We start from the raw sequence: 18,162 nt of genomic DNA, 5'->3' as shown, positions 1-18,162 counted from the left end.
AAAGGAGAGCCACAGTATAGCTGCCCACTGACTCTGGGGAATGCCCTGCACAGTGCAGGCCCTCTCCAAAGCAGCCATCCATTTCTGGATGTCATCCCCTTGCTTAAAGGGGGGCACTATTTTAGTCAGGTGTTTAGTATCTAAACCCTTCTCTCTATCTCTTGGGAGATTGCTGCCACCAGTGGGAGCTAGCCCACTCATCTGCTGCTCTCTTGCCAGGGCAAGCTTCTCTTTGGCCAGGGCAATTTCTTCCCTCTCAATCCTCAGTTCAGCTTGTCTCATCCTAGCCTCATGCTCTTTTCTCTGAGGGGAAGTAAATCTCCTCTGTGGAGGATTCCTTCTCCCCTGAGAAGAGGCATTAGAGTGCAGAGATCTATTGGAGTCCCTAGAAAGAGATCTGTCTCTCCTAACTCCAAGGTTAGGCCCACTTCGGGTTAGTACTGGGGGTCCCCCAGATCCTAGCCCAAGTAAGTCTAAGTTGGTCCTAGTTAGCCTTCTGACTACCTCAAGACCCTTGTCTACCTCATCCCCAGAGAGTACCTCCTGATCCTCCTCCTCAACTGCTGAATCAGTGTTGTGGAGATCTGGATCCCCAGAGGTTCCCTCTAAGGCTGGCATGTTCTCATGTAACTGAGAAAGCTTTCTGGCATCATATGTCTCTAAGAGACCTATCAGAAAGGAAGTGGTGGGGTTAGACCCCTGCTTCAGTTTTCTGGAGACACAGATCTGTCTCATCTCATGGAAACTGAGAGCTGCATATCTTGAAGTGACCTGTGGAGGGTCAACACTGACCAGGGGAGTCTCAGTAGAGTCCCCCTGAGTCGACATGCTTTTCTAGTGAGGTGTAAGTGGTGCACTTACCTACACTATATGTTTGCCTACTGATCCCTTGCTAGAGTTGTAGTTTAGGGTGTGCTAGGCCCTAGGAGCTACAACAGCTGGTTCAGTAGAACTCAGAGTATTCTAAGCTAAGTTATATGTACCTTTAGTACTTATGTGATCTTTCACAAGATATTCTTAGGATATGTGTGGTAAAACAACAGCAAGCTCAAATCCCAACCGCTGCCACCAATGTGAGAAGTTGGCCTGATGTGCAGTGCTCACTATTCTAGTGATCACTATATATCAGTCCAAACAACCCTTATTGATGATTGGTTGTAAGTCAACCTTATAGACCAGCTATCCTAGTAGCATGGATACGAGCAGTCTAAGGCTAAGACTCTAGAGGGCGTGTTAAGCCAGCTGTTTTACCATCACATTACCCCTTGAACACCCAGTGAAAGGACACCACACAAGTTGTTATGAAAATAAACAGTGTATTTATTTATAACAAGACTACCCTGGCTCTTTATGAGACAGGGAGCTAAGCACACAACAAAACTCTTACGAAAATACTTTTAAGTTAGCACGTTACACCAATGCCCGAGGGGCACGAAAAACCATATACGCTAAAAGTGGAATGCGAATTACTAGCAGGTAAGTAACAGTTCTAATAGGCTTTGGAATCGCTAGGACTGGACTAGGGAATCGTTAGATTACTACTAGGAGGCCCAGGGGACTCGGGTGCAGAGTGTGCACTCTCACGCGGGATGCGGGACAAAGTCTATGGAAGCTAGAATTCACAAAGTTAGTGTTCACGGGCGAACCCGACCTGGTAGGGAGAAAACGACAGTGGATCCTGACCCTTGGATAGTGAGGCTATGCTGGGACACCGGAGTGCCGAAGTTACCTAGCCCAGGGGCTGCAGCTGCATAGGTCTGAAAAGACGTCGGGGATCTCGTTGCCGGACCAGGAGCCTGGAAGGAAGAAGTTGCTGGCAGGCGACCAGTGAAGAAAAGTTCGATGGATCCAAGCCTGGATCAAGGAAGAAGAAAACCTGAAAGCAGAGGGGACCAAGTTCTTGAATCACTAGCCAGTGATTAAGTGGGCACCAGGATGGCACCGGGCGAAGTCACCGCAGTCAGGTGAGTGGGCGCTGCTGGGCTCTGCAGTCTCTCGGACCAGGAGGCGTTGTCGGCGACCAGGATGGAGGTGCGAGCTGTCCCACGAAGGATGAAGTCGTCGGCGTCGAAGTTACCCAGGAGTGGGCAACAAGCCTTGGCTAATTCAAGCCCACGCGGTGGACTCAAAATGGCGTCTTGAGTGGACCAGGAGGGTCCGGGGTGCTCCTCTTCTGGAAGGGAGCAAGGGCCAGTCTGGAGCAACCAGATTAGCAGCAGAAATGTCGTCGGGCGTCGTCAGGAAGGCCACAAGCCAACGGGCTAGTAGCCAAACAACGCGGTGAGCAGCGGAAAGCAGAAGGGCCCCACGCAGATCGTGGAGATGCTGGGGGGCTGCACTTCGGAGCTGGAGCTGCTCAGAGTCGGGGCTTCTCGGACCCCAAAGCACTCACCAGGAATTCACTCGGCGGGCTTGCTGGAAAGAAGTCGTGCTGTCTTGCAGATGGCCGGTCCCTTGAGGTCTCGTCGCACCCACGGTTCTCAGCTGGGCTGTAGAGGTGGGTAGAGGTCAGAGGTGCCAGGGAAGCCGGTTCTCGTCGAGCTGGGCAGTCGGATTCCGGAGGAAGGACTTGCAGCAGACCGCAGTGTTCTTAGATGGTGCCTGCGGATGCAGGGTGACTACTCCTTAGTCACAAGGGAGAAATCTTAGGAAGAAGTCTTGAGTTCCTTTCGCAGAAAGTAGTTTCAGGATTCAAAGATGATCTGATTTGGAAGGGGGCCAGTCTCTACCTTTATCCTGTAAAAGGGGGCTGGCACGCGACTAAGTCCTGCCCTATGGGTGGGACTAGGAGGGGGGTGGTTACACCCACTTCCTTGGCGGGCTTTTCCCCAGCACAGGGTCTGGAGTGACCCTGGAACTGGTTCCAGCCAGCCTATGCACAGTGAGCACCGGGGTGCCACGTGCAGTCACCTTCCTCTAAAGCCCTGCCTACCTACAATACACAAAACCCTGTCTGGGACGGTGCTGGCACCGCCCCTGGCAGGAAACCCTTTGTCCTTATCTCCTGCTCTGGGAGGACTCCCAGCAGCAGGAGGGCAGACTTGTGTCTCGGTGGCAGCATCCATTTTGTGGATGCTAAGGCTCTGTCTGACTTTAACCGGGGTTAGGGGTTACATACATGTCGTGTCCCTCTAGAAGGGTGGAATGCTAACCCCGTCGCCAGAATTGGCGAGGGGTTAGTATTCCAATTCGTATGACACCTTACTCGACATGTTTTGATAAAGCGATACCAGAGTTGGCACATAACCGCGAGGATTATAATGCACTTAAGAGTATATGGTATGCGATATCATGGAAACGGCTAAGGGATGGATCCCGAAAGCCGCAGACAGGCTCAGCTCATGCCAGAGCACCATCTCACACGATTCCAAGCACTCTGCCTTCAGGATTGTTAAGGCCTGCCATAGGAGTGACTGATAGGAGATCTGTGTGTCCATTTTTAGGGTTAGATATAGGTATACTATATCTAAAGCAAAGGGTGATTACACCACCTTGCCCCAGCTGTCGTGCAGCCAGTTGTGTCAGATTTGGATGGCCAGCCAGGGGTGGCATAATACATGCTGCAGCCCCTGGTAGGCCCTGGGTACACCTATGCCCTGGGTACCTAAGGTACACTGTACAGGGACTGATAAGGTGACTCAGTATCCAATTAGATATGTACCTAAGGTACATGGAATCCATTTTACAGAGAGAGCAGTAGGCCTGGGGTCCTGAATAGCAGGGCCCCAGGTCAACTAAGTCAGAAAACCAGCAAAACACCAGGCAAAAAGTTGGGGGCAACCATAGTCGGGGATCAACCTTCCTACACTGATCCACCGGCACTACCTGTAATTTTGGTACATGATGCACCCCCAGGGTTAGATCTCTCACCCACGTTGCCAAAAGCAAGACGAGTTGTTACGAAAAGGAAGAGAGTGGTTACCCCGAGAAAAGCTTATAGACTAAAAACACTCAAGAGAATTCGTAGGAACTACATGATTGGAGGCTCCTACTGTAAATCTATAGAGCCGGAAACTACGAACATTAGGTTAGAAACAAGCAACCCACAAGCGGGGGATGACCATAATGTTACACTCGACCAAATGCAGATCTTGGAACCCACAAATTGTTCAAAGAATGCACCTGTTGTGAACCCGTTACTTGACCAGATTCACAAGCTCATGACAACTTTGCTCTCACCAGTTATTGTAAAACTGAATGACCTATCAGAGCGATTAGATAAATTTGAACAAACCTCACTGGACAATTTTTTTGCAGTGAAATCCCTGGTAAAATTACACTCTAAGATTGGAGGAGATACTACAAGGGCGGAAACAAGTCCCACAGCACCAACTCTAATGCACCAACCCCGACGATCTAGAAAAGATAATGCGACAGATCAGAATGAATCAAATAGTGTCTCAAGGGGAAGTCAATCTGAGTCTGTCGAGGTACACCAAATAATTGGAGGAACACAACCGACTGTTCCCCCGAAACCTGCACCACGAAAAGTAAATTTGGTGAATATAAATACTACTACTCAAACTCTGGTACCATCAAAATCAGGCAATGGGATTGAACCACCTACTTGTTCTACCTATTGTGGCTCAGACAATAATGTACAAGCAGCTAATCATAATAGAGACAAATTAGTATCGAAAAAAAAACCAAATGCGCATCTTCCACCGGGATGCCAACCATATGTAGTTGTTCTAACTGGGGTCCCTCCCTTGAAACCTAATAAAAGGGAGTCTTATGAGGAGCTGAAGAACAAGACTCTATACTGGCTTAGAGAAAACAGACCCCTGCCATATGCTGTAAACTGTCAGGTTATCCAGGTTAGAAGTATTAACTGGTTAGGCACTAGGCCGAAAGACATAGTAGGGGATTGTATTTTGGTCAATTTTAAGGACCCTTCTGTTGCTCAGCTGGTATATGGCCAGAAACAAAGAGAAAGTCACTTGGGAATTGGTACCTGCGATCTCAGTTATTTTTACCCAATGCAGCGACCCCAAGACCCAAGAGATCTACCTCGGTCAGGCCTGATAAATAACAGGTATTCATTCTTTGACCCTCCAACCCCAGTAGGAAGAATGTTTCCAGGGAATATGGATGGGGATACAAATTGGTCATGGTGGGGAAATTGACAAGAAGGAAAAGGTGGATTAGATGGGTCATTACCCAAGTTGATTAAAAATTATACAGAGAACCATTGTGAAAAATTAACTGCCATGCTTCCTATATCTGATATCCCCGGAAGTGTACAGGGTAGTGCTTTGCCCATTAGTCCCCTTGAGGACCACCAGGGGAGGGATATAATGAATAGTAACCATGCACATGTTATAGATAGATCGCTAGTGGTACTTGACGAGCTGCAGGATTCTACATCTCCCCATGAGTGCCCGAATTATTCAAATGAAGGGGTACTATTAGATACACCTAGTGTGGATAATACTTGCCCAAGTACCTTAACATTATGCAATTTGAATCGTGATATAAAAATCTTGTCATGGAACATCGCAGGGCTGTCTAGAAATCTGTGTGATAGGAACTGGAGCACCTTTATGGAAGAGTATGATATCATTCTTCTACAAGAGACATGGGCAATTAACATGGTGCACAGACTTGGATATAAAGCATTTTATTGTGGGGCAATAGCGTCTGTAAGAGGTAGACCGTCAGGAGGTTTGTTAATCTGGATAAAAGTATGTCTGAATGTTGTCGTATCACCCTGTAATATTGATTCAAAAGACTTGCTCGGGGTGAAAATCACTACGAAGGATTCTGGGGATATCTATTTGATAAATATTTACAACAGACCAAATCCAAGGAAAAAGGAATCGTTGGTTGTGGAACACTTAAATTCGTACCTGAGCACCTTAGAGCAGAATTTCAATACAATAATAGGTGGGGATTTTAACTGCCAATTTGAGCCTGTCCTGGGTTTAGAAAACTTATTAGAAAATGAGGATAGGGCCCATGACATACCCTGTCTAGATAGTGTAAAAGCAGTTAAAAGCTCAGTGGCAGTCATGCAGATTTATGAGCTGTCGGTATCTCATAATTTAAGGGCTTGCAATGGCAGATTGGATCCAGATAAGCCATCCAACTATACTTATAGTAAAGGTAATTCGAAATCACTTATTGACTTTGTATTGATCTCTATTAATTTGTGGCATTTGTTGCTGACCTTTTCTGTAGTGAACAGACCAGAAAGTGATCATTTCCCTCTTCAGGTAGGGTTACTCTCTAAACCATTCCGCCCATTAGATAGTGGATTGGAACTAAATAATGATGTGGGAGAGGTTGAGGTTACAAATAACAGGAAAGCCATAAAATGGCCATACATCCTGGCAAAGGAGGACATACTTATAGGTATTTATAACACTTTCTATAATACCGTTTCCTCACACAAAGATCTGCCAATGGGTTCCCACGAAGTCCTCAATATGCACTATCGTTTAGTAGAGGATTTAATCCCCCTTTTGAGTAAAACTTGCAATACTAGCAAAGGCAATATAAAACGGCAATTGGAACTGGAGACACCGTGGTACAACAAACAGTGTCGTCTAGCCAAAGGTAATTTAATCCAAGCCGTAAAATCGAAAAATCAGAAGAGGGTGAGAGAGTGTAGAATTGAATATAAAAATCTTCTTTCAAAAGTGAAAAAAGAGTGGGATGACTCAATTTGGGAAGATCTCTTGAATGCTGCTAGGAAACATGATCAATGTACCTTTTGGAGCCTGATATCTAAAAGCAATAAATCGGGGAGCTCCAACAGAGACTTCTTTTTAGATGAAAAAATCTGGTATGATCATTTTTCTAAATTATATGATGCAACTGAGGTGCCCCCAGATGACATTTGCACTGGTTTTCATCCGTCTTATTTTAACTCGGAAAAATTTACTATTGAAGAGACATTGTGTGCAATAAAGGCAATCAAGGCAGGTAAGGCGCCAGGTCCCGACAAATTACCAGGTGATCTGTTTACCCATGATATCGAAATATGGTGCCCCTACATTAACTTTTTATGCAATTCTATTTTGCTTGGTACTCCAATCCCGGAATCTTGGAAGGGGGCGGAAATAGTCACTATCTACAAAAAAGGAGACCGTTATAATCCCGGTAATTACAGACCGATAAGTTTAATAGATATTTTACAAAAAAATTTTGCCAGACATATTTTAAATCGTCTTTTAGATTGGGTAGAGGAAACTAAGATCCTCTCAAAATATCAAGCAGGCTTTAGAATTAAGACAAGTACTGTAGATCAGGTACACAGGTTTATGTGTATTTGTTGGAAATATGTCCAAATAAAGAAGTGCAGTATATATGTAGCATTTATGGATCTACGCTCGGCGTTTGATCTTGTCCCTCGTCCTTTGTTATGGAATACTTTAAGGAACATGGGTGTCCCGGATGAACTGCTGTCTAACCTCATAAAACTTCATACTGATAATTTTGCAAAAATAAGATGGGGAAGAAATGGTGAACTCACCCAAGCAATTCCAGTTAGACGGGGGGTAAGGCAAGGGTGCGTGCTGGCCCCGACCCTTTTTTCCTTATTTGTAAATGACATCCCCCCCCTACCTGGCACAATGTAACCATGATTCCCCTAAATTATGTAATGAAGTAATTACAGCGCTGCTCTTTGCAGATGACACCATTCTAATATCCCAAACACCTAAAGGACTACAAAATCTAGTAAATCAATTCGATAGTTATTGTAAAAATAAGGGGCTAGAAATAAACTCAACTAAAACTAAATACATGGCTGTTAATCCCCCAAAATCTTTTAGGAAAAATTTGGTTCTAAATAATACTAAACTGGAGTACGTAGAATACTTTGATTATCTAGGTATTAGGTTTGATAATAAATTGTCTTGGCTAAACCAGCTTGAAAAAAGTAGATTGATATTAAAGCACAACTCCCTTCCTATATTAAAAATTCATGGAGGGTGTACTTCAAAAGCAATAACACCTGCGATTGAAGTGTATAAAGCTAAAGCTCAATCTGCGGCCCTATATGGTGCCGAGATTTGGGGGCCTTACTCAAACCAAACATTTCAATTAGAGGAAAATGTGTTCTGTAGGCGTCTGTTAAGGTTGCCAAAAAGAACACCCTTAATTCCAGTTTTTTTGGACATTAACCTAAAACGCACAGACTATCTGTGCTGGCTGAGGCCACTGATTTATTGGGTAAGATTATGGTCTACCCCGGAACTTGCAGACTATAGAATGGGTCTGATGGAAGTTATGGAATTAGATACATATAACTCCATTAAGTGGCTGAGACATATATCTGTATGGCTTACCAAATTAGGCCTTACACACTTTTGGAAAAACCCAACTTCTATGCAACCAAATTGTAAAAATCAATTAAAACTTGCTTTCTGGTACTATATGAATACTAATATTTATGAACGTGCCACTGGTTCACTAACAAACAAGTTTTTGGAATTTAAGGATACTCCCATATTTGAGGAATTCATGGACGAGGTAGAACCACCACTGGCTAAAACCATGTTTCTCTCATAAACAAAACAAGAGTATTCCAAGGAAGGATAGGAGACCATCAATATGGAGCAAGGAACGACTTCACTTAAGGCGTTTTTTTGAAAGAAAGCCCTCACTCACCACCTAGTGATGACATGCTTCATCATCGGGCCCCACAGAGGGAATCTAGCATCCCCTCTGTGTGCTGCAACGCCAGAACTACTGCGGAGCGGGTAGTGGGTAAGGACAGTGATGTGCAAAGAATATTAAGTGAGTGATGTGAGGTTTAAAATCAGTCTGTAGTGTATCAAAACAATTTTATTAGGATCACTAAGGACTTATCAATAAAATGATGTGTCGGAAATGCGTCCACAATTATTCAAGTGGTAGTTTCCTTAAGTCAGTCGACATGTTTCAGCCACGAAACGGTGTGAATTTACCTGGCATTCTTCAGGACTTTGTGTGAATAAACCCTGGCGGCATGGACTCGCTAAGGTCCACCCTAACCTAGGGACGTGAAAGTGAAAATAATTAATGAAAAAGTGCAAAAAATTAGAAAGAAAAACTGTCTTTCTAATAACTCCTGGTTTAGGAGGCTTCCGATTTTACGGTTTCTGCACTTTGATAGTGTGATAAATGCACACCATGGGTCACAGGAGGGGGGTGGAGGCGTAATCGGCACACCGCCCTCAACGCTCGGCACCCTCAGTATACCTAAGGCGACCCTCTGCTGGACCCCGAAGATGATAAAACCATGTTTCTCCAATATAGGTATGGGGTCCTACAAATAAATGCTAATATCTGTAGGTGGGGAAAGCCTAATTCTAATAGGCATGATTCACATTGTAAACTATGTGATCTAAATCAAAAGGAGGACGAAGCCCATATCCTTTTTTTTTTGCCCATTGTATAGATTTCAGCGTACAAAATGGATCAAACCCCTTTGTAAAAACTTGGGCATACGTTCATATAAAGAGGCAGAAAGACTACTTAGATCTTTGTCTACTCGCCTGATAACCTTTGGAGTCAGTAGATTCCTTTATAGTATCTGCTTGATAAGAAAAAAGCATGGTCTTAAAACATAGATACAAAGTTTATTTTTAAATACTGGCTTTTTAATTATTTATAGATTGTATATAGCTGTTTTTATAGTAGGTCTGTATAACTCCTTAAGGTGATAACACAATGCAAAGGTGAAAATGCAATGCGTTGCACTTTGATTGTACATAAATTAGTATGAACTATGAATGTCTTGTTTGGTCTGGGGATTGTATATTTGTCCAACTTGCATTTTTATAATATATGTAACCTTGTTTTTGCTTTTAAGAATTATGTTAATATGTACTTTATATGTGTTGGCTTTATGGCAAAAATGTCGAATAAAAGCTTTACAAACAAAAAAAATGACCATTGTCTGCAATTACTTCACAAACCTTCTCTAATCTCTATTCCAGCTGTATCTTTGTCTGGCGATTGAGCTCGGAGATGACCATCAAAATGCGCCATCGATGGGCTGAGATGAAGCAGAGAGTGAAACTTACAGAGAAATCGCCAGCACACAAGACTACTGGGACCAGGTAACGAGTAGAAATAGCAAATAGCAGGTACAGACATCGGAGTAGATGGTCATTCTGTGTGATGCTGTCTAATTTCATCTTTGGAACGCTAAAATGATCAGTAGAGACATGCCGACTTTGGATTTTTTTTTATCCACAAAGAAAACTGGCCTTTGGAGTTTACATTTTTTTATTTTTGGATACAGAAATACACGATATTGCAAAAATATTGGTGATCGGTTTTGAGTGTGCATTGGTAATTTTGCATTTCTTTTTGTGGGCATTTATCTGAACTTAACTGCGTGAAATAATGTTTTCAATCTGAGCGTGTGGTATTTGACATAGCCTGGAGTGCTGCTGGTGAACCGTCTTAGCAAAAAATAGAGGTATCCAATAAGGAGATATGACTCGAGGATAGCTTAGATATTCATTTTAATATTGGGTAAATTGCACACCTGACTGGCGCTACCAGTACCCAAATTGTGTGCCCATTTTATTGACATCTGCGTGTGAGCAAAAGTCCACATTTGAGATTACTGAGTGTACCTTGATACAGCAGGTGCATTAACCCACTGAACTATTTTATTGATTATCTTGGAGTATGCTACCATGTACCGCATCAGAAACATGACTGACATGGCTATTATAATATAAATCATGGCTATCATAATATAAATTCGAACTGCAGTTTTGGGACTCCTAATTCACATTGGGTACACGCTTTAAGTCCACTTGGATCACCCAAAAATGTTGTCACCGGTCTGTTTTAAAATATTGTTTCTTGGAAGTAGGGCATTGAAGGCAAGGCTTACTTTTGATTGAAGTTCATAGAAGAAAGATTACATTGTGTTGGAATATAGGTTTTCATTCATATAGGTTGGCAATGGATGCAGACGTTTTAACATCATTTAAAACCTCTTGTTAACGTCTATTAATGTGTTTTCAACAGTTGGGTTGCTAATTCAGAACTTGCTGTATTGTTTGTACTCAATGTTTTTTTGCAGTCCAAATTTTAAGTTTAAGTAGTTGTTTTGTCATGTTTGGTTGAGTACATTTGGTGCCCCATTCACTGTGACTTGGACATGTGGTCCTGGCTGGGTTGTGCCTGCCCTGTAGTAGAATGCAGATTCTTGTTAGAGCTCTACTGGTCCTGAATTTCACACTATTGGGCCTTGCCATTTACTAAATGCTGACCTGTGCTGTCGAGCAGGCTGCATGGCCAGAAAGAAAGCGGTGTGAATTCTGGCCACTGAGATTGCTTGGCAGGGTTTCGGGGATCAGAGAGCCAAAATGTGTGTTCGATGACAGGCCTCAGAGTATTATGCACACTTTCAACGTGACCCTAAGAAAGTATCCTGTTTGGACACAGCACATTGATACTATTGTGGCTTCCGTGTAGGTTTTACTCATCCCTTTTTCTCTCTACTCCCTGATAGTTTGTGATACTGAGCCCTCCCATGAGTAACTGCTGCCATTAAACTGTTCTGTGTTTATCGCTGCTCTTGTACTCTTTCCTTGTCTGACATACTTAAAAAAAAAACTGAAAGCCATTCATCTCTGGGATAGAAGTCAGTAACTTAATGTTGTGGCTCTCCGTTCATTTCATTGAGATAGACCTATGCCACTTTACAAACTTTTTTTTCTCAAGACATTATCTAGTTCTGGGCATTGCAATCTGCACACTTGCGTTCTGAAATCATCACTCCATTTGCACCACAGACGTTCCATGTAAATAAATTCCAGATTGAACCATCCATAGTGATTTAAAAAACCTTGTATGATTAACCTATTCCGTGCTCGTGACGGAACCACTCCGTCATGAGACACGGGCGCGCTGTGCTAATGACGGAGTGGTTCCGTCACGCTGTGGCCGCTCCGCCCACGCTGCATCAATTCTGCACCTGTGCGGCTGAATTGATGAGAGGGCGGGGCCGTGGCGGAACAACTGACCCCCCCCCCCCCGCCACGGCGGAATTACTGCCGCGGTCAAGGGGTTAATGTAGTAAAAGGATTGTGCCTGGGTAGTAGTGGAGCAATAAATCAGACGTTGTGTAATCAGCTGCAATCCTATCATCCTGACCAGGAACTGTGGTACAATGCCAAGGCTGAAAAAGAGGTACCTTGCTCTCAGCTCTCCTCCATGCCTGGCCCAATATAAGACTTTTCCTAGAGGAATTCCCCAACGCCCCTCAGTCTGGCTTCTGTTCTTTGATGGGGAGCGCAACAGGCCTTTTCTCTTAACAATCAAGTCCCACACTAGACTCTGGGGCCCAGATGTTTGGCTTCCTCTGACTCCTGACACAGTGCCACTGACTGGTATGAGCATGGTGCTGCCAATGTTTAACCTATGCCTTCAAACCCCACAAACGTGAGGTTTGTGGCTCAAACCAGGCCCGTTGTCTCAAGTCCAGCAAGGAATATATAGACTTCAGGAAGAAGATTTTGTTGAACAAAATATTGGTCAAATTCAAAAGTCGTACCCCAGATCTGACATGTAAATAAAGGTATAAGAGATGGCCAGCAAGTATGTGCTTCAATGTTTAGTTTGTGCATGGAATCTCAATACCTGTCAGCTAAATACCTAAACAGAATTGTAATGCAGTGGCCCCTAAGAGGAAAAGAATCATAGTATGTATTGTATTACTCCAGTATCGGAATTTTCATAGATTCCCATAGCTTGCATCATTCCCCGTCGTCGGAATGGAAGTCTCGGTAAATAAAAAATACCAAAGCAGTAGGTACAAAAGAGAAAGAAAGGCCTTGGCCTCATCTCATTTTGTAGCATATCAACCTGTTTTTGTAAAAGAGACCAAAAATAACAACCAATCAGATTAGCCTCACCCCATAGAACCTTCCTAAGAGCCTCAGATTGTTTACCACACGTTGTGCAAGGGAGTCTGCACTGAGCTCTGCTCAGATTTCTCTTCAACTTCAGTGTTTCAACTGTTACTCTTCAACTTTCATTCTTCAGGATGTCTGACAAGGAGAAGAAGGCTTTATTCAAAGCCTGTGCCACCTGTTCAAAAAGAGGCTTTATGTGGAGGGCAAACAAAGACTGTATTTATTGTTTGTACCCTTACCACAAGGCTACTGACTGCAAGATCTGTCGAACCTTCTCTTCAAAGACATTGAGAGACCGTGAGGGACGTCTACTCACCTGGCTGCAAAAGTTAAAGTCACGGAAAGACCCTGTTTCAAGTGACCGTGATGCCTCCTCTGCGACATCTTCGAGGAGGTCTCAAAAACGGGGTATGTCTTCACCTTCAACTTCTTCTGACCCCTTGCCAAAGCCTTACAAAACACCTCTGATAGGTCTGACAGGCGTAGTCCCATCAAATCTCCTCACCGAGGTGTAACGGAGAGGGAAGGACTGGTTTCTGAGGTACAATTGGTTAAGAAAATGAGCCAGGGTCCTTCGTTTTCACCTCCACCTTCTGAGAAACTGTTCAAAAAGCCGGCTTCTGTCCCACCTGAGGGGAAAGCTGAGAAGAAAATCCGTAAGACTACAACATCCGGTCCATTGACGACAGCATAAAAAATTCAACGGGCGTCGACTTTGGCTCTGTCGACAGGCTCGTCGACGAGAACTTCGTCTCCATTGCCTCCGTCGACGCTGCAACCTGAGGTACCTGTTACTATGTCGTCGATGCTTATGATGACTACCTCAACATCGATGAGGATGACGACGATGATGGTGTACCCAACGACTTCTACAGCTTCTAGTGTGGTACTGATGACTGTCTCGACACCGGTCCCGTCTACGATCGCCCTTTTGTCATCGACGGTCCAATCTTCGTAGACGGTGACTCAGTCAACAACCTCGTTGACGATTCAAAAAGTGGCAATTCCAATAAGAAGACACCAAATTACCCCGAAAATTACATCTCCTCAGAGAGTGACACCACTGCCTCGGGCGCTCCTTTTGGAGGAGGAGTTTTCAGAAGATGATGACGGTGCTTACGGGGATGCATATAGCCCATCCCAGTTACGTGTAAAATATCAGGACTCGGACTCTGAGGACTATTTTATGGAGCAACAGCAATATCTGCCGCAATCTAGGTCTCGGGAACAGTCGCAATAGGGCATGGTTGAAATGCCTTCTTCGGTCATTGCTGATCTCCAATTCATGCTGTTGGATTACAGGAAGAGATTTCCAACTCAGTCTTCCGGCCAACAGTCAGTGCAAGTGTCATCTCCTCCACCCCCTGCTCAATCTTCTGGTCCAGTTGCTCCTCCGCTTCCCCAAGCTACGGTTCCAGAGCAAATGGAATCTCAACACAAAATGTGGTCACAGTTCAAGATGACTCATCGGATGATGACCAGGGCACAGTCTCAGTCCCAGATCCAGATAGGGAATGGGATGATTACGTTATTCTGGATCCCGCTTCTCCATCTCTGGATCCAGCGGATTCTCCTCCAGCAGATATTGGAGGTTTTCACAACTTAATGGAAAGAGCTTCCAAACGTTTTGATCTTCCCATTCCATCAGTACAATCTTAATGTTTTCTTTATGATTTCAAAGAACCTTATAAAATGTCTGTCCGTTCTATCCCAATTGTGGGCCATGTCTAGAATGAGTGGATAAAAGTTATGAAATCTCCAGCAACTGTCATGCCTGTTCTTCCTCGACTGGAATAGAAGTGCAAGGCTCCAGAGGATAGCCCTGCTTGTCTGGTCAGCCAGCCGGTTTCGCCCAGAAGTCCCAAATAAAATCCTGGTTCTTCCGTTCAATGGGGAGGTGCTTTTTGGGAAGCATGTGGACGATGCGCTGCATGATATAAAAAAGGACACGGTGACTGCGAAGTCCCTTGGGACTTTGCGATACAGCAAAGTGCCTTTCCGTGGAGCGAGAGGAAGAGGTTTTTCTTCATACAGGGGTGGATACCAGCAGCAGGGCTATTCCTCTGATTCGCAGCCTTCTCACTCTTACAGTCCCCAGTATTCTTAACGTCCGGGCCAGTCGTCGTCTTTCTCTCACCAACCTTCTAGAGGACGACAAGGGTGCCAGGGGAGAGATTCCTCGAAGCTCCAATAGCGGCTTCCCAGCTCAATCTACTGTTCCTTCGCCCCAAGGGACACCAGTGAGGGGCAGGATATCACAATGCTTCCACAACTGGCAACTCATAGCATCAAACCGGTGGGTCCTCAATATCATCCGGTTTGGCCATACACTGGAGTTTCAACACCATCCACCCTCTAGAGCCCCTCGCGCCACCGATTCCAAACATCTGCACGCTCTACGTCTAAAAGCTCACCAACTACTTCTCAAAGGAGTGATGGAGCCAGTACCTCTGTCTCAATGAGGCAAAGGATTCTATTCCGGGCTCTAGAGCGTAGAAAAGTGGCACCCAATTTTAGACCTGAGGGAGCTCAACACCTATCTCATAAAACTCTTGTTTCGTATGGTATCCCTACAGGACATTTTGCGGCTCCTCAATCCAGGGGATTACATGGCCACCCTGGATCTCGAGGACGCATACTTCCATGTTCCCAGCCACCCTGCCCACAGGAAGTTTTTACGCTGTACAGTAGCCAAGAGCCACTCCCAATTCAAGGTCCTGCCTTTCGGACTCCGATCCGTGCCACGGATATTCACAAAGGTCTTAGCCACAGTCACAGCGTTTCTCAGAAATCAAACGCTAGAGGTTTCTCCTTACCTGGATGACTGGTTGGTGAAATCACCGTCTTCTCCGGCAGCATCAGAAGCAGTCGAAAGTTGCATTCAACTCTTCAGTTATCTGGGACTTCAACTCAACAAGGAAAAGTCATCCTCTGTCCTTCCAGGTCAGCCAAGTTTCTGGGGGCTATTCTGGACACAAAATGTTGCAAAGCTTTCCCATCAGAGGAAAGACAGCAAAAACTGATCACCTCTGCCCGTCGATTACAAACAAGACTGTCTCTACCCTGTTCGCCTTTGATAATCTCTTCTAGGATCAATCTCATCTTGTATTCCCTTAATTCTGCATTGCAGGCTACAAATGCGCCCGCTCCAAGAGCAATTGGACTTGCAGTGGCGCCAAATAGAAGGCTTTTTCGATGACAAAGTAGTCATCACTCCTTTTATGAAAGAGGTGGCTGGCTGGTGGATGGTCAGAGACAATATCTCTCAAGGTCTCACCTTCACAGTCACTCCAGCTCCTCTGATACTTACCGCAGACACCTCTCTAGAAGGCTGGGGAGCGTTCTTGCAAGAACTTCAAGTGAGAGGCCGCTGGCGGCCCGAGCAATGCCTTCTCCACATCAACCTACTGATGCTCAAGGCGATTTGTCTAGCTTTACAGGCTTTCCTTTCGAGAATCTGGAAATCCACTGTCCTGGTCCGTACGGACAACACAACTGCCATGCATTATGTGAACAAGCAGGGTGGAACAAGGTCTCGTCTGCTGTCTAAGGAAGCCCAGGAGATTTGGGAGTGGGTTATCCATCACCAAATCTCGCTTTCGGCGGAACATATTCCAGGTGTCCTCAACTCGACAGCAGATATGCTGAGTCGTCTCAAATTTGTGAGTCACGAGTGAAAATTAGACCAGCGCACTCTGGAGTGAGTTTTCAATGTTTGGGGCACACCGTCCATAGACCTGTTTGCCACTCCAGAGAACAGGAAATGCCGATTCTACGCAAGCAGGGAATGCCATCAGGGATCCTTGAGGAATGCGCTTTCGATGGCCTGGTAAGGCGCCTTTGTTTCACGCCTTTCCTTCAATTCCGCTAATCCCAAGACTTCTCAGGAAGCTCAAAGCAGAACCCTGCAGAATGTTTCTGGTGACACCGGCGTGGCACCGCCAGTTTTGGGTTACGGAACTTCTCCTATTCTCCCAGGATCATCCACTTCACCTGCGTCCAATTCCCTCTCTATTGCTGATGTCCCAGGGCCAAGTGGTACATCCGGACCCGAGCTCGTTTCAGTTGATAGCGTGGCTCCTGAGCACAGAGAATGTCAGAGCTTGAATATCCCTCAAGAATGTAGAGAAGTGCTAGCTCAGGCTCGCGTACCACGTACGAATAAGATCTATCATTCGAAATGGAAACGTTTCTGCCTGTGGTGCTGCCAAGAGAACATTCATCCTTTTTCTTCTGCTCCTCATCAGATTTTGCCATACATTTTGACTCTGGCCAAATCAGGGCTCGCCCATTCTTCTAACAAGGTGCACCTGGCAGCTATCTCTAGATTCAGACGAACATCTTCTGGCCCTTCCCTCTGGTCTGCAAGAATGGTGAAACAGTTTTTAAAATGACTTTTTAGAGTTTTCCCTCAAGATAGACCTCCGCCACCCATGTGGTAGCTTAACTTGGTGCTTGCTCAACTCATTAAACCTCCTTTTGAGCCAATTCATAGGGTGGACCTTAAGTTTCTCTCATGGAAGGTGGCCCTCCTTCTCACTTTAACATCAGCCAGGAGGGTTGGTGAACTTCAGGCTCTCACTATTAAGGATCCGTTTTTACAGTTTAAAAAAAGACACTCTCATCCTGAGGACAAATCCAAAATTCATCCCAAAAGTCCCTTCGGATTGTCATTTAAATGAACCGGTCATCCTGAAATCTTTTTTCCCTCGACTGGCAACTCCAGCGGAGAGGTCAATATATTCTTTGGATATTCAAAGATGTTTAAAATGTTATCTCCAACGCATCAAGGACTTCAGGAGATCTACTCAACTTTGTTGCTTTCAGTGCACCTCGCAAAGGTTCCCCCCCCCCCCTTTTGAAGCAAGGGGTTGCACAATGGATTGCCAGCGTGATGGACTACTGTCACCAAGCGGCTGGTAAGCCCCTAGAAGGGGGGGCCAGGCACACTCGACCAGATCAGTTTCATCTTCTGCTGCTCTTTTCACTGGAGTGCCAATCAAAGACATTTTCAGGGCCGCTACATGGAGCAGTGCCCCAACTTTCATGAGACATTACTGCTTGGACTCTTCTACGCGGAGTGATGCTGCAGTGGGACAGGCAGTTCGGAGGAATCTCTTCCAGTGAGCGGTGAGCTTTCCTTTCTAACCCTCCTTCCTATTATTGGTTTCGCACATTTTGTATCTGATGATGATTACTGACTGCTGTTGGTAACTTGTATCTCTTATGATGATATACACACAATATTATTCTATGGCTTATTACACAAAATGTGTGTTTTTTCTAACTG

General features: G+C 44.9%; 1 protein-coding gene across 1 annotated transcript in view; it reads left to right on the top strand.

Moving 5' to 3' along the window:
* MAPKBP1 (mitogen-activated protein kinase binding protein 1) overlaps window positions 1–18,162 on the top strand; it is a 986,444-nt gene that overhangs the window by 759,483 nt on the left and 208,799 nt on the right. The window contains exon 21 of the mRNA XM_078662278.1: window positions 9,930–10,052. Coding sequence (XP_078518404.1) covers window positions 9,930–10,052 — 123 coding nt within the window. The remainder of the gene's footprint in view (window positions 1–9,929; window positions 10,053–18,162) is intronic.

Source organism: Lissotriton helveticus, chromosome 9 (genome assembly GCF_964261635.1).
Source record: "Lissotriton helveticus chromosome 9, aLisHel1.1, whole genome shotgun sequence".
NCBI classification, from domain to species: Eukaryota; Metazoa; Chordata; class Amphibia; order Caudata; family Salamandridae; genus Lissotriton; species Lissotriton helveticus.
Note: the sequence above shows the minus strand (reverse complement) of the source record. Positions and strands in the feature narration are given on the sequence as shown.